The sequence below is a fragment of the Typopeltis vanoorti genome, chromosome 3, assembly GCF_054136105.1.
Source record: "Typopeltis vanoorti isolate ZY-2024b chromosome 3, IOZ_Tvanoo_1.0, whole genome shotgun sequence".
In the NCBI taxonomy this organism is placed as follows: Eukaryota; Metazoa; Arthropoda; class Arachnida; order Uropygi; family Thelyphonidae; genus Typopeltis; species Typopeltis vanoorti.
In genome coordinates, this window is record NC_143551.1 from 165,045,783 (window position 1) to 165,063,895 (window position 18,113).

The 18,113-nt window shown below is 35.0% G+C and overlaps 1 protein-coding gene across 2 annotated transcripts in view; it reads right to left on the reverse strand.

Annotated features, from left to right (window-relative positions):
- The window catches only part of Mfe2 (peroxisomal Multifunctional enzyme type 2), a 668,623-nt gene that overhangs the window by 411,281 nt on the left and 239,229 nt on the right, over window positions 1–18,113 (reverse strand). For both annotated transcript variants that reach the window (XM_090390952.1, XM_090390951.1), the window contains exon 13: window positions 14,439–14,602. In XM_090390952.1, the coding sequence (XP_090247078.1) occupies window positions 14,439–14,602 (164 nt within the window). The remainder of the gene's footprint in view (window positions 1–14,438; window positions 14,603–18,113) is intronic.

Sequence of the window (18,113 nt, forward strand, 5' to 3'; positions counted from 1 at the left end):
ACTGGTTACCTTAAATCTTGCATGCTCTCATCCCCATATACCACTTTTTGATATGTCAGTCAGCCATCCTCTTATCCACACTAATATTCTATAATTCAAACTTATATTCTCCAATTTATGCAACAGTCTACCATGGTGTATTCTGTCAACAGAATTAGCAAATTCCTAAAGTATCATGATATATCCATTCCCCTTGTCTAGTTCAATGGTAACATTGTTATAGAATGTCAGCAAGTTGATGAAACATGACCTTCCCTTAATAAACTCATATTGCTCATTGCAAAGTAGAGATTCACTGTCAACCCATTTCTGAATGCAAGCCCTAACCAATTTTTCCAAAATTTTCACCACCACTCCTGAGATACTAATTGGTCGATAGTTGGATACATCAGTCTTTGCACCACCCTTGTGTAATGAAATTGCCATACATTCTTTCCATTCCTGTGTGAATCTTCCCTGTTCTGAGACTCATTACACAGTCTGGTCAAAGGAATAGCTAGTTCAGCTGAACACTCTTTTAACAGACGTGCTGATATCCCATCAGTCCCTATTGCTGAATTCTTATTCTGTTTGTTCTCTAATACCTCATCCTCATACACCCGAGTTTCTTCATCCAGTGAGCTCAATGTGGCATACACCACATTGATAGGTTTTAGCAAAATGGGCATTTGTTAAACAACCTCTTCTGCATCTGTTATCCTAAACGTCATCTGCATTTAGTTCTTCTTCAACCATTAGATGTAGTATCTGTTGCGACCAAGACTTCATCTTCTTTAATAGTATCTTTTTCTAGGTCTTCCTGTTCTTCTCTTATTCTTTGGTTTCCAACTATAGACTTATGTTATTATTCTATCTTCACTTCTTTCCAGGTGCTCAATCCATTTTATTCTTCGGGTTGCTACCCAATTGTTTATTGCTTGTATTTCACACTGTTTTCTTATATCTATTTTTTATTTTATCTAATCTAGTTTTATTTACTATTTTTCATAATATATATTCATTTCACCTGTGTTTACAAATAGGCCTGATTACTGCTTAATAAATTCTGGTTTTTGTCTGTAAGATGTTTATTTTTCCATATTGTTTCGTTCAAGCATTTTGATATTCTTGCAGCTTTTGCAACGTGTTCTCTGACTTCTAGGTGTGGCCTTCCTTCCCAGTTCAGTTGTATACCTAAATAGTTGTAATTCATCATTTGTTCAATTTGTTCCAATTCTAATTTGCATTTTTGTGGTTCTTGTGATATTGGCATACATTTTGGTTTAGTTTTTGATATCTTCCTATTATATATTTTTGTTGCGTTATTAAATGTATGTAGTAATATTTGTAGTTGAGTTTCATTTTCCGCAATTGATATTACATCATCTGCATAACATAGTTATTATTCTATTGTTTATTTTCACTCCTGTATTTTGTATTTTATTAACTTTTTGTATTATTTCATCCATTATTATATTCAATATTGGTGGACTTAAAGAGTCTGCTTGTCTAATGCCATTACCAATTTGTATCTCTTTACTTATTTTTCCTTGTGTTTTTATTATACAGCTATTATTATCATATATTTCTTTAATTATTTGTATTGTTTTCTGCTACTTTTCTTCTCTGCAATACTTCTATTACATCTTGAATTAATATCATGTCAAATGCTTTTCTAGGTCTATAAAGCATATAAATAGTTTATTGTATTCTATTGTTTTCTCTATCAATTGTCTGATTATGAATATGGCATCTGTACATGACCTATCTTCTCTGAATGGTAATCTTGTTGTTCATATAACAGATTAATTTCCTTTATTTTATTATTTAGGATTCTTGCATGTTAGTACTTTTTTATGTTAGTACTTTTAATCATCATCATCAAATTCCTGCTATGTACCCTCAAGGGGTGTACAGGATATGATAGTACTACATGAAAAAATTACATCATTACTAACTTTCTATCTACAATTTTCCTCCAAATCAGTTTGTTACTTGTCAAGACTCCAACACTATCAGATCTTATATTTCTATCGTCTAAGGACTTTGTACCATATATCCACCTATACCTTGGTCTTCCTCTGGGTCGTTTTCCTGCCAACCCTGGCTGAGAACACTTGTTTTGCTAACCTTTCCTCTCCCATTCTGTTTAAGTGACCATACCACCTGAGATTAGCTCTGCTAAAGCATTCCTCGATGCTGACAATGTCAAGTTCTTTCCTAATATCCTCATTTTTAATATGATATTGCCATTGATGCCATCTGTTCACGCCTATAATCTTTCTCAGGACTCTCATATCTGCAGTCTCTAGTCTTTGGTCAAGTGTTTCACTTCTGACTCAGCTCTCAGATCCATAAGTTAAAACTGGTTTGAACACTGTCTTGTATACAGCTAATTTAGTGTTCCGACTAATTTCTCTCTTATTCCATATGAATTTATTCAATTGACTTCCCACCATACCAGCTTTGCTGATTCTGTTGTCTATTTCTATATTTAATTTACCATCTTCAGTAAAAATCATGCCTAAGTAGCTGAAATGTTTTACTTGTTCCACAGGTTCTCCAATCACAACACAGTTGACATTTTGAATGATTCTGCCTATTTTCATTATCTTTGTCTTTTTATTGCTGACCTTCATACCATATCTATTACAACAGCAATTGAATTTAGTCAGAGAATCTTGCAGACTTGTAGTGGATTTATTTAGAAGTATAACATCATCCGCATAAAGCAAAGAGCTGACATTAACATCTCCAATTTTGATATCAGGTTTATACTACTTTCCTTCATAATGTGATCCATATAGATAATGAATAACAGAGCGGATAATGTACATCCTTGTCTCACACCAGATTTAACATTAAACTATCTTTCTATACTACATTTTGTATTTATTGCTCAGAAAGATCTCACCAGTTTTGGTGTTTTTTGTTTCAGTCACCCCTATTATGTCGATCTGGTACTTATCTAATTCCTCAGCTAGCTCCATTTCTTTGCCATTCAGGCTTCTTACGTTCATAGTACCGATCTTTAACTCTGATGATGTTGAGTTGGGGTTTGTTTTCAGATTTGTTCCAGTAGCTGACTTTTCAGTGTTCGCTCTGGTTCCCTGGCGAAAACAACGGGGGCCTTGTTTAACCGGGCGACGCCCCAGCTGGCATGAAATTTTGTCATGTTGTACCATCATTTTTTTTTTTATTTTGGTGTAACCAATAAGAATACAATTTGGTCGGCTAAATCCCAAATTGCCAGCCCATCCTCGTTCTTTCAGTATCCAAGTAGATACCCAACAGGGTGCACCATGAGAAGGTGAGGATTGGACATTAGGTCAGAAGCCCTGGTCGGTTCTCCGCAGTCCTTTAAAGGTTATGTGGAGGTCTCCTCTCGGTTATACAGCTTTGACACTTAAGCACCCCTAGTACTTTTAATGAGGTATTTAATAAATTTATCCCTCTATAATTTTCCGTTTTTTTTTCTCTCCTTTTTTAAATATTGGTATTGTTATACTTTTCTCCCATTCTACCAATATCTTTTTTTGTGTTTATTATTTCATTGTATAATATATTTCAACTCTGAATTATAATTTACATTATGGAAAATTATGGAGACAACTACCGTGTTAGAGCAAAATTTTGGTTTAACATAAATCAAAATGAAACTCAACATTTCAACCTTCATATCAAGGTCATCACTGGAGAATTCACACATGTATACAGAAAATCAGGCTGCACTACACACTACAATCTAAATGGTTTGCTAAAGTTACTGACCAACCATTACAACAATTATTCGCCTGACTTCTGATGAAAAAAAAAAAAAAAAAAACCTTTACTATATCAAAGCCCTATTTCAAAGTCCCTGCATCAAAGTCCTATTATTATCTATTAGGTTACAAAATTAAATGGGGCTGGAGAGCAACCTATATATATATATATATATATTGTCGTGACGACTCTTTTCTGTCGTGTTCTAAATCACCATCTAGTCTAAGTCACTTTTATGAATAATACAACTAATTACGAAATGATCACCGATCCAAAAGTAGGGAAATTTATATTTATACTGCGCCACCCTATTCTTAGATTAGTCTATATAAATAGTAGGATCAGTTCTAAATTAAGTTAGCAGTCATCTCATTAGGCCGAATCATCTATTATCATTTTCACTTGGGGTTCCCGCAAGATTCGAATGTTTATGAACGGTGCAATAATAAGGAATTCAGGCAAACACAATATTTAGATCAACAAAATAAAACATTTAATATATGATATGGTTAACAAATACAAGAACTCTATTTTAAAATGGAACTATACAATCAACTTAATACAACTTCTTAGGTCACTCATGCTAAACAATGTTCTAACTTCCATTTACAATTCACAGTCTCAAAAACACAAATCTTCTTATCTTAAGTTAATATAACAACTTCACATTTAATCAGTCTTCACAAATCTATCAGCTCAATGTTTATATTCACAGCAGGCAATACTCTATGTAAGCAATATTCCAAACAAATATATTCCGGCCCTTGAGCATCAGAGATATATCACAGTTAATGCTAGAATAGACAAACTTATACAACTACTCTTACCAGACAAATTCTTCAATACATCAAATTATTGAGAGAGCACTTATTAATTAACGTTAGCGGAACACACATAATAAAAATTCTCCAAGTTTAAACTGTACTACTGTTAGTCGCACTTCACTATTCCAAACAACAGTAATTAGGTACTAATATCTTTTCCTGTTCACTTTTCTCCAAGTAATCAATATAACTCCTTCCTAGGGCAACACAGAATTAAATCGTAATCCAGATTAACTGGAACTAATCAGAATTTTCGCATTGACTGTCCAGTTTCCTTTTATCTGATCACGGCATCAACCTTTCTTCAAAACAACAGCAGATTTCGCTTATAACATTAAACTTTATGTTTCACTACTTATAGGTTCACTTCCGAACACTATACTCATAAATTCCTGCCCTGAGGATTATATAATCTGGGTTCCGCAAAACTCTCTCCTCCTTCTTAATAATAATTCTTCTCTATATCCCCCCTTATCTATGACCTTCACTCTTCTCTATATATCTATCTATCTGACCTTCACTCCCACCTTACGTTCGAACGCCACGCTCTCTTCACTCGTGGTTGTTTACGCGTGCGTCTCCATGACAACAGACTAAGCGTAAACATTTCGCTAATGTAATGTATGCTCTTTTACTACTACTACAGTGATTACATAACATTGAATATTTCAAAAATAAGAACAACAAAATATTTAAGCTACTTCATCAACTTTTTGATTGCGTATACAGTTAAATATAAAATAACACTTTACGATACATCATATATATTTGGTTATACAAAATTCTATACATTTTATTATTTTATAAATTAATAATAGGTCAGGTTTTAAATAAATATTTAATTAGTAATTCTTAATTAAGGAATAATAAATAATTTTATATAAGCCATGATTAATATATAATAAACAATGTTAAATGTGAATGAAAAAAAATAAATTACATAACATAGCTTCATTCACAATTTAACAATATGAAAAAGCTTTAATGACTGATACTGAGAGATAAAAAGATGACATGATATATTTGAAAAGATACTACTAGTATACACTAGTTTCGTTGAATTTATCAACATATTCAGGTATCACAATCAAAGAAGTATATAAAGAATTACAGATACTTAAAATTGTAATAACAGAACAAGTACAAAAAGACAGTAGCACGTCTGAAAACAAAATGCGAGCTTGAGTTCCAAACAAACATATACTACGCACTGTCATGAGTGCGGCAGTACTGAACAGAGGCAGCATGTACATCAGAGATTGAAACTCAGGCTGTTGTTGATATGAGAGGAATCTAGAGAAATTTCCCTAGATTCGACAATCTTTCTCTCGAGTTCATCATAGCATACATGGATGTTAGAAGTTTGAGTCTAGTTCACAATGTGTTGATGGCTTTCGTCTGAGTTAGCTGAAAAGAGAACGTGGCTAGAGAGAGCACTAGCTCTAGTTCTGTTATAGGAGCTATCTCTATGGTGTTCTTCCAAACGTAGAAGGATGGATTTAGCAGTCTGGCCATAGTATGGCTTTCCACAATCACATAAAATCTTGTACACTCCTGGAAACTGAATTGGAAGATGTTTCTCTTTAGGTTTGCTAAGTATTGAATGAAGTTTTGGAAGCGTAGTGAAGCAAGTTTTGAAGTTAAACTTCTAGAGAATCTTTGCCAGTTTTGGTGAAATAGAGCTGATGTAAGGCAAAGAGATGAAGGCTCTTGGAGAAGAGGGATCTTCAGAAGTAGTTGAGTGACTGGGTGAAAGAAATTTGTCAATTTTCTTAGGAGAGAAACCATTATTAAGAAAAGTTTTTTTTAAGAAAAAGGAGTTCATTTTCAATTTCTTCTGTAAGTAATGATTAAATATTTGAGCTAAGGTGAAAATAATATCAAATGTTTGTGGTGGGGGGGGGGGCATAGTGATGGGAGGAAGCATGAAGGTATCTATCAGTATGAGTAGGCTTTCTAAAAATTGAGATTTTAATATTCTCAGCACATCTGGTAAGTTTCAGGTCTAAAAAGGGGAACTAGTCATCTGATTCCAGTTTGAAGGTAAAAGAGATTTTTTCATGGCAGTTGTTTAGGTGGTCTAAAAATAAATTGAGGTTGTTAATACCATCTTCCCAGATGAGGAAAATATCATCAATATAGCGATACCAGAACATTGCATAAAGTCAGGATACTTCAAATATGACAATAAGATCTACTTACAAAACTCAGGTCTGGCCATGGGCAGCCTGCTCTCTCCGATTCTCGCAGATATATTTCTCAACGATTTTGAAGAAAAAGCTATTAACTCCTTCCATCTTAAACCAAAATTCTGGTATCGCTATACTGATGATATTTTCCTCATCTGGGAAGATGGTGTTAACAACCTCAGTTTATTTATAGACCACCAAAACAAGTGCCATGAAAAAATCTTTTACCTTCAAACTGGAATCAGATGACTTGCTCCCCTTTTTAGACCTGAAACTTACCAGATGTGCTGAGAGTATTAAAATCTCAATTTTTAGAAAGCCTACTCATACTGATAGATACCTTCATGCTTCCTCCCATCACTATCCCCCCACAAAAATTTGGTATTCTTGTGGGGGATAATGGATTCTCTCCTAAGAAAATTGACAAATTTCTTTCCCCCAGTCACTCAACTACTTCTGAAGATCCCTCTTCCCCAAGAGCCTTCATCTCTTTGCCTTACATCAGCTCTATTTCACCAAAACTGGCAAAGATTCTCTAGAAGTTTAACTTCAAAACTTGCTTCACTACGCTTCCAAAACTTCATTCAATACTTAGCAAACCTAAAGAGAAACATCTTCCAATTCAGTTTCCAGGAGTGTACAAGATTTTATGTGATTGTGGAAAGCCATACTATGGTCAGATTGCTCAATCCATCCTTCTATGTTTGGAAGAACATCACAGAGATATCTCCTATAACAGGACTAGAGCTAGCGCTCTCTCTAGCCACGTTCTCTTTTCAGCTAACTCAAAGGCCGTCAACACATTGTGAACTGGACTCAAACTTCTAACATCCATGTATGCTATGATGAACTTGAGAGAAAGATTGTCGAATCTAGGGAAATTTCTCTAGATTCCTCTCATATCAACAACAGCCTGAATTTCAATCTCTCTGATCCACACGCTGCCTCTGTTCAGTACTGGCGCACTCATGACAGCACGTAGTATACGTTTGTTTGGAACTCAAGCTCGCATTTTGTTTTCAGACATGCTACTGTCTTTTTGGACTTGTTCTGTTATTACAATTTTAAGTCTCTGTAATTCTTTATATACTTCTTTGATTGTGATACCTGAATATGTTGATCAATTCAACGAAACTAGTGTATACTAGTAGTATCTTTTCAAATATATCATGTCATCTTTTTATCTCTCGGTATCAGTCATTAAAGCTTTTTCATAATATTCCAACCGGGTAAAAATGAATTTTGAAAAAAAAAAAAAAATATATATATATATAATTATTATTATATTATATTATAATATAATAATTAATATAATACAATATAACTAAATTATAATTTCTTTAGCATTTTTTAATAATTCAATGTTGATATTATCTAGATTGCCTGATATTACTTGGTGATTTTCTATTTTTCAATTTTTTAAATGCATTTTCAATTTTCGTTTCTGTTGTATTTATTTCTTCTTCTTGATTTGTTTGTTTACCAAGTTCTACTTTTGTATCAACTGTTCGGTTATAAAGGTTTTTAAAAAAATTTTCTAATCCCTCTATTTCTACTTTTAATATTGGGATATATTCTGTTTCTTCCTTCTTTTGTGTATTAATCTTCTTCTTTCACTATGCCTTATCCCATGTTAAACAGGGTCAGCGCACCGATCTTTAACCTTCCTCTTCCAAGTTCTCCGGTCCAGGGCGTCCTTCGGACTCCATCCTTTCTCCCTAAGATCCTCTGTCATCTTATCCCTCCACCTGAGCTTGGGCCTGCCTCTTTTCCTCCTTCCCTCCAACTCCATATACTCCACTCATTTATGAACATACTCCTCACCCTTCCTCTCTACATGTCCAAACCACCTCAGCCTACTTTCTTGTATCTTCTTGCCAATTGGTCCCACGTTAACTGTCCCTCTGATGTAGTCATTCCTTATCCTGTCCTCCTTTGTCACACCACTCATCCATCTCAACATCTGCATCTTCTCTACCTCCATCTTTCTCTCCTGTGCCCTTGTTATAGGCCACTTCTCCATGCCATGAAGCATCGCCGGCCTCACCACCATCTTATACAGCTTTCCTTTCCTCTTACAACTCACTCTCTTGTCGCACAGGACCCCGCTCATCTTCCTCCAGTTCATCCAGCTGCATGTTATTCGGTGCTGTATTTCCTCATCCAGGTCACCATTCCTCTCGACGACTGACCCAAGGTATAGTTTGCCCACTGTATGTAGGTCTCTGCTTGGCGTCTTGCCAAGAATAGTCGATTCATGCTGAAGGGGAGAAAGAAATGAAGGACGTAGGAATTGGTCACCAAAACGAAATCACGTGTTTTATAGGTAAAATTTTCCAACTGTTATACAAGCAACATAGTTAACTACAATAATCATAAAAGAAGAGTTAATTTTCCGACCTGTAATAATAAACAATTCATCCCACAATACGGACTGATTACCCTATTATCGGAATGGATTCTCCTTTTTCTGACATGCGCAGAAGTGTCGAAGGATCTCTGATCGGTGGGCAAACTACTTGAATTTCTTCCCTGAAATTAGCCTTTCACCCTGAAGTCATATGATCATATCCTCATCACTCCCCATTGACATATATTCAGTCTTCTCCCAGTTAATTTTTATGCCTCTCTCCTCTAATACCTTTCTCCACTCTTACAGGGTATTTTCAAGCTTCTCTCGGGATGATTCGCATAGAACAATGTCGTCGGCAAACAGCATGCTCCATGGTGCCTCCTTCTTGACATCCTTTACTAGTACATCCATGACCAGGTCAAAGAGGTAGGGGCTCAGAACTCACCCTTGGTGTAGCCCTATGACAATGGGGAACCCTTCTGTCATGCTGCCACTAGATCTGGCCTGAGTATCTGTTCCCTCATACATCTCCTTCACCAACCTCACGTACTTCTCCGACACCTCCTTCTTCCTCATACACTTCCATACTTCCTGCCTGGCCACTCTGTCGTATGCCTTTTCCAGGTCTATAAACACCATGTGCAGCTCCACTTGTATCTCTCTCTATTTCTCCATAAATCGCCTTAGCACAAATATCGCATCCGTTGTCCCTCTTCCTGGCATAAATCCAAACTGCTCCTCACCAATTTTGGTTTCCTGCAGTATCCTCCCTACAATTACTCTTTCCCATATCTTCAATGTGTGTGACATCAGCTTGATCCCTCTATAGTTGCCACAGTCTTGAACATCTCTTCCTTTGTAGATTGGGACGAGAATACATTTCCTCCATTCCTCTGGTATCTTTTCCTGTTGGGCTATTTTCCTCATCAGATTCCATAACATATCCACGCCTTCACTGCCCAAACTTTTCCACACTTCCCCCAGGTATCTGGTCTGCCCCCACAGCCTTTCCATTCTTCATTTTTCTCAGTACCTAATTCACTTCCTCTCTATTTGTCTTGCACCGGTCTCTCGTTTGCCTCTCCATCCTCACACCTCTCTCTCGGATTCTCCTTATTTAGTAGTTTACGGAAATATTCTTTCCATTTTCCTCTGATTTTGTCCTCCTCTTGTAATACCACTTCTTTTGTGTATTAATAAATCTCCACATCTGTTTCTGTATACCATAGAAATCATGTTCGAGTTCTTTTGTATATGATTCCCAAAATTGATTTTTGTTTTCATTTGTAGATAATTTTATAATTTTTTTAATAATTTAATAATTTTATTTCTTCATTAAACCATGGAGTCCATCTTCTTGATTTTGTTATTCTTTTTTTTACCATAGAAATCATGTTCAAGTTCTTCTGTATGTGATTCTCAAAATTGATTTTCTATTTCTATTTTCATTTGATTAACTTTATTTTGCATTTCTTTATATTTGTTCAAATTATCTGTTTTCATTTGTAGATATTTTTCTTTCTTTTCTTTTGTTAATATTTTTATTTCTTCATTAAACCATGGAGTCCATCTTCTTGAGTTTGTTATTCTTTTTTTTTACCATAGAAATCATGTTCATGGTCTTTACTTCTGTTGTTGCTATTTCGGTTAAATTTGTTTTAAAAATCTTGCAGTTATCTTCTACATGTTGTTTGCTGCTTAATGAGCTATCCTGAAACTTTTGTTTTAATCTATTGTCGTATAATGTTTTTATACTTTCTTCTTTTAATAACTCCACTTTAAATTTTATTTTAGCATTGTGTTGGTTTTCTTCAGATTTTATTTTCACCCATTTCTTGTAAAGTCTTAGTTTACATATTAACAGATTATGATCACTTCCAACTTCTGATGAGTGTATTACTTTGTTACAAATAATATAACCTATTATATTATAGGTAACATAATTGTTACATTTTATCATTATAAATAATGATAAAATGCATTCATTATTTTTAACTTATCATTTGCACAGAATTGTATCAATGTTTCTCAATTATTGTTTCTTCATTAAAACTTTGCATGATTCCATTTATTGGTATATTTCCTATTCCTGCATTTAAGTCTCCCATTATAATTAATTTTTCATTTGGTTTTATTTCTTGTAATATTTGTTGTAAGTTCTCATAAAAAGCTTCTGTTTTTTCTTTTCTTCCTTCTTCTGGGGCATATGCGATTATATTTATTTGACCTCTATCTGTTTTTATCCGAACTGTTAATATTCTTTTGTTTATATATTTATATTCTTCTATATTTAACTCTATGTATTATTATTCTTACTCTGGCTTCAGATCTATTTTGTTTTTTTACTCCACTGTATATAAATATATAGTCATGTATGTTAAATTGTTCCATTTTCTTTTTTTTTTTGTTTCTGTTATGCTGCATATTTTAATGTTTCTTTTAGCTATTTCTCATAAGTTCTTCCTCTTTTCCATTAATCGCTCTTACATTCCATGTTGCTAGTTTTATTATTCCATATCGTTTTCTTTTCCATTTCTGATTGATATCCAATTTTTCCATCCGATTCATGTTTTCTTGGTTTCTCAAGCAATATTGTTTTACATCCAAAGACAGGTTGCTGGTCCAATCACCAGATGCTTCCCATGTTAGCCAGGAATATTGATGGAGCCTTCATGCCTAGGGTGGCCCTGCTGGAAGATCAAGCTTCCAACATACTTTACCAACATCTCCCGTTCACCTGTCCACCACGATAAGGTGTGGGTAGGATTTAGAAGTTATTCTTTCATATTCATTCTTTCTTTTACTTGCAGCATATCAATAGAATGCTTGTGAGTTGTCTTTAGCATGCAGAGCCAGTTTCTTTTCATACTCACACTTTGCTTTCTGCACAACGGTTGACTATTCTAGAATACTGCTCATAATTTTCATAACAGATACCATTCTTATGCACATGGTAATCATTCCGCATAATCCTTTTCTTACAAATCTCTTGCTTAATAAGATTACACATCCATTTGACTCCTATTTATTCTTCAAACTCTCGGGACACATTCAGATATCGCATCATTTAAGTATTGTTCAAATGACCTTGACTCAAACATCCCCCACCCCCACACACGGTTTCTAACCCCTCCCTTTATCAGCCTAACAGCAGAAGTATGGAGAACGAAGACATCCTAACATCCAAACAACATATGTGCAAATTTTCTTCCTCTATTAGTCTGCATATATTTACCCTTAAAATACACTTATAATACCCTAAGAATTCTTGAGTAAAGAGCCAATGTATTTAAAATAAGGGACACTCCTAAACGAAAACAAGCAAAAATAGCTGTAAAAATAATAATCTTTTTTTTTTTTTAGTCACCATACCAAATAACATCCTTTTTATAAACAACGTGACTTACCTGATTTTCGTTTCCTGACTTACCTGTTTTCATGCCTTTTTGTTTTATATTTTACTATTCAATTTTCCTTTCCTCCCTCTTGTTCATTTAAATACCTCTCGACTTTTTGTAATCCCCACATTGTCTGATGACCTACTTTACATGCTATTTTGGAGGTCAATTCATTTTCAATAACATCCTCCATATATCTAATAGCCTCATTAGTGGGACTAGCCTTCTTATTCTTGACTACGCTGCTCTTCTTAGCATTACATTTCTTGTGCATTTTTGCCACCATTTTAAACTTATACTTATTATTGAAATATCTTAATAAAAATATGTTATAAAACATTAAAATATACACTAATTTTCTAAAGGAAAAACACAAGAAAACAGACAAAAATCACCAATTTTACACAACAGTAAAATTCACCAACCAACCAATGGATAAATTAATATTCCTTACAGAGCCTTTAGTATTTAAGTAAAAACATTTTTAAAAATAAACAGAAATTACGGAACTCGCTAATCAGTAAGATACAAAATATTAATTTCCTTTTATAGACAATAAAAAAAGATAAATATAGAAACTATATTTTCTGAAGTATTTCTTATTTTGCATTTGTTTTCGATGTATATCGTTACATTATTTCAAATTTTCTCAAAGAATTTTCCAGTGAAGATTTTTCTCGTAAAGAATGTTCTGGCCAAGAACTGCATGTGCATGCATTATATCTGATCTTGAAATCAGAGATATCAAACTTAGCTCTTTGCTTTATGCAGATGATATATTTAAATACATTTATATATTTAAATCATATACTTCAAATGCTATTTCTGCTAACAAGCTTCCACTTAATAAAGGAAGCATGTTAGCAGCCTTCACGCATTTGTCGAATACATCTGCCCACTGGTTTCAACCTTAGGGCTTTGACCTGCAGTCAAATCTTCATTATTTTCCTAGAATATATGCACATAAGCATTATCAAAATATTGGAAGTGACAATGAGAAGATAGGACAAAAATGGAACACAGTTAATTTATGGAATGATGACACAGAATTGGTTTTCAAGAATAATTTAATGCTCATAATACTCATTCAGTAAACTACATTCCTACATTCATGCACATGACAACGAACAGAGGTGGAAGCCAAAAGTAGAAACTGATAATGTGTTAAAGTGATAATGGCATTTCTTGCTATAACAACTGCATAAGGACCACAGGAACAGTTTGTTATATAGTGAATTTTCTTTAGAATGGCATTCTCCACACTGGGCCTCAGGGCATTTTTGATGGGTTTCCATGTTGTGGTGAAAATCAATAAGTTTTTAAAGGCACTTGCAACATATTAAAAAAATATACGAACACAAAGTTTATTTACAAAACAAATACTGTATTTCAATCACAAATTTACAGAGCATCTTCAATGTAAAAAGTAGTTAGCATCTTGTATAAAGGTCTAGCTTAGCAGAGAGAGAGAGATGATAATGAGCAATCTTTTAATCAAAGAACTATCTTTCACATCAGTGCTGTTTTAAATCTGAGTGCTTATCAAAGACAGAGCTAAAGTGCTACTATAATCCTCCTCTCCCAAGAAATAATGAATGTTTCTGCCAAAAACATGGGAAAGTGTTTATTTTTAGCTGTAAATTTTTTCTTTTAAATGTATACTAGCATCAGCTTTACATCTACTATACTATAACATTCTAGCATGTGTGGCTGATATCACTTTGGAAATTTTTGAATTACCTGTTACTCTGAAGATGACCAAAGTTTCAGTTCAAACTATTTGGTTATAGACATTTGTAATAATCTTTGTGTTTACTTGTTTATGCATTTGATTTTATTTTTATTATTATTATTTTTTTTTGTTATAGCTAGTCAAATGTATATGAATCGTGCACTTTAAATGCACAAATTTAAAATTTCAAAAGCTTACTTTTGATGGATCAGCATTTAACTTTTGGAACTCTTCTTGGATATCAGAAGAGTTCATCATAGATGATGCTCCCAAAATTGTTCCGAAAGTTGGTAAAACACTGAAGTTTTCATCATTTTCATAAAGGAATTTCAAATAATTTGGTTCTTTAGTAGACAAACCCACTAAACAGAAAAAAATACACATTTTAACTACACACTTGATCAAAATTAAAGTAAAAAATGTCCAGCATGACTTCATTACATAAAGCGATCTGATATGACAGTGAAGAATATTCATGTCAGTAATACTATTTAAAGCACACTACCTACCAATAATTATCTGGCCTTTAGCAATTTACAATTGATACCAGTAGGCGAACCCTAATATTGTATATGTCTAACTTTGGCTTTGATTACTTCCTTTGAGGGAGACTTTCCACCAATATGTGACAGACATTAGGTGGAATTTTTTTCCATTCCTCCATCAAAGCAGCACTGAGTTCAGTGACAGATCAAGGACACTCTGCTCTAGACCTCAATCGCCATTCCAATTCGTCCCACAGGTGTTCGATGGAATTGAAGTCATGACTCTGCAGAGGCCAGGGCAGTCGTTTAACATTTATACCATTCCATAAACAGCTGCAACTTTGTGGCATGGGACATTGTCGTCTTGATAATAACAGTGATCTGTTCCATAAAAACTCCACAGTATAGGCAGTACCTGATTATCCAGAATATCGAGGTGCTGAGCTGCCTTCATGGAACCACAGACAAAGACCAATGGTCCCACTCCATTACTCCTATCAAATTTTACTGTGGGTACAACAAACTGTGGTAACAAGAATTCACCAGGCTGCCTCCATACCCACACCCTACCATCAGACTGGAAACAGGTGAACATTGATTCATCACTCCAGAGTACAGTTGTCCACTGGTCAATTGTCCAATTTACATGCGCTTTGTATCAGATCAGACAAGTTGCCTTTTTTGTTGCTGAGATGTTCAGCAACTTTCCACCACTCTATGACTGGTAACTTTGTTGTTTGCCATCTTGTTTCTTGAGTACTGACATTATCTGCTTTTTTTTTTCAGGTCAAGTTCAACTTTTACAGGAACAGGTCTCTCGTTCATGAAGCAGGCTTGGCAGTCTCATATGAAGCTATGGCTTTAAGAGAGAAGACAGGAAAGATGAAGTGGATATTCTGGAGTGAAGGGGAGAGAGGGTAATATGAGGATACTTCTAGTCCTAATAGGATTTTCCTATGGAACTGGCACTTGGGGTTGGTGGGGTCTCTCTCTCCTCTCTCCAATTTTGGGGACAACTTTCCAAAAGTTGATACTGTCCACTCTCTTGGTAGAGTGGACAGCATTCACTAACTAGATGTCTGATTATAGAATTATATATTTTATAATATTTACTTTTACTTATGTTTTTCATTTTTTTATATTTGTGTATTTATGTTAAAGGTAAATGTTGTTAGTCTTTTTTTATACATCCAAAGTGTGACATGGGCTAGTTGTTAAGGAAGACAGACTGTCATGGTGTCATTTCCTTGCATTCTCATTGATTATTAGGTGTATACGTGGTTTGTCAAAGGCTCAGAAGAAACATTTCCCCTAGTGAGAAAAATACAGAAACTCTTCCTAAGAGGAGGATAGGAGCCTTATGAAAGGTTTCAGTATTATTAATGTATATTACTTAGTTTGGATATTATGGATAGGCAGAGTACGAAGCTGGTGCACGTTAGGGTTATATTGTTGTCAGACTGGTTACAATGTGCCCTGATAAGAAAGGCACTGTGAAAATAAAGGAAAAGTAAATAAAAATAAGGTTTTTTTTTTCTATCTTAATCTTTCCCTTTTTTACCTTTATGGTGTCGAGAGTTTCTATTCCTTATAACCATAACCGTACACAAGGATAAGGTGATTAGCCCTATGCCTCTCAGTGTATTCTATGTCTATAGAAGTGTTGAGTTCTACAGGCCAGTTTGCCTGCTTGCAGGAGAAACCCCCACCCCAGATAAACTGGGGAGAAAACCCTGCAGTCCATGCCCAAGATCGGCTAACTCCAAGGAGTCCATAGACTCATCAAAGGAGGCCCTAACATCATGTCAAGAACAACTATTCGACATTCGCACAGTATCTATCATACTTCGCCTTGAACTCATTTACATTCATGGCACCCACAACAGACTCTGGCAACTTATTCCACTCATTCACCACTCTCCAAGTAAAAAAACCTAGCTCTAACAACACCCTTGCCCAACTTCCATGTATGGCCCCTAGTCCTCCCACCACAGTCCTATTCTCAAAAATATCTTCTGAATTAATCTTATAGAAACCCTTCAGTAATTTCAATGTCTCAATCATATCACCCCTTTTCCGCATATCAACCAATTTCTGCAACCCACAAATCTTCAACCTGTTCTCATAAGGTTCATTCCATAGACCTGCTATCATCTTGGTCACTCGACTCTGGATCCTCTCCACCTCCTCCCCATCCAGAAGAAACCCTGGCACCCATATCTGGGCACAGTAAATCTAGATGGGGTCTTATCAAGGCTCAATACAGAGGAACAATAACCTGTTTGTCTCTGCTTGTTAAAGTATTTTTAAGCAACCGAGCGATTTGATGAGCTGATTTAGCCACTTTTGCTATGTGTCCCCTAAACTTCAACTCCCTATCCACCAACACTCCCAAATCCCTGGCCTCGTCAATCTCCTGAAGTACAGTTCAACCAATGTGATATAACTGCTGCTAATCTTTTCACCCCAAAATGCATAACCTTACATTTTGCCACATTAAATTGACATCCATTCTCCTTAGCCCAGTCCTCCAAACTATCCAAATCATCCTGCAAAATTTTGACATCCTGTGCACTCCCAACTTTGCATCATCAGCAAACAAATGAACAGTTCCTCTCAGATCCTTTCCTATATTGTTAATGAACAAATTGAACAGTAGTGGTCCAAGAACAGAACCCTGCGGCACACCACTAGTCACAGGCCGTCTTTTGGACTCTACTCCTGAATAAACCACTCTCCGATATCTCTCCATCAACCACCCTCTATCCATCTCACCAACCCTATATCCATCCCCATATGCTGCATTTTACTGATTAGAATTCCATGCGGTATCCTGTCAAAGGCCTCAGCAAGGTCCAGTAGAATCACTGTAAACCCATTACCCAGTTCAGCCGTCACTGTGTTATAAAACGTGAGCAGGTATGTCTGAGAAAGATCCTAAGCTCCTCATGTCAGCAACAGGAATCGAACCCAAGACACTCCTTTCCCAGGCATATGGTTGCAAAGCACACAGCCACTCGGTTAACTGCACGGTCAAAAATAAAAGTGAATAGGAAATAAAGCTTTAATTAAAGTAAACATGAATAGGGTAACAAAAGGTAAAGCATGAAAGACAAGGCAAAATAAAGGTGTATTTAAGATAAAATTAAAAACAAAAGTAATAACGAGGATTTAAAGGGAAAAATTAATTAAACAAAATAGAAAATAAAAATAAAATAAGAATATCAAGTAATGATAAAAATGAAAGTGTAAAAATAAATAAAAATAAAAGGTGATAAAATAAAATAGAGAATAAAGTTAACTGGTAAAGGGGTAAGAGACTAGAAAGATAAAGAGAAGAGTTTTAGAAAAACTGTCCCGATTTTGAAGAGGAAGGCATTGGAGCCAC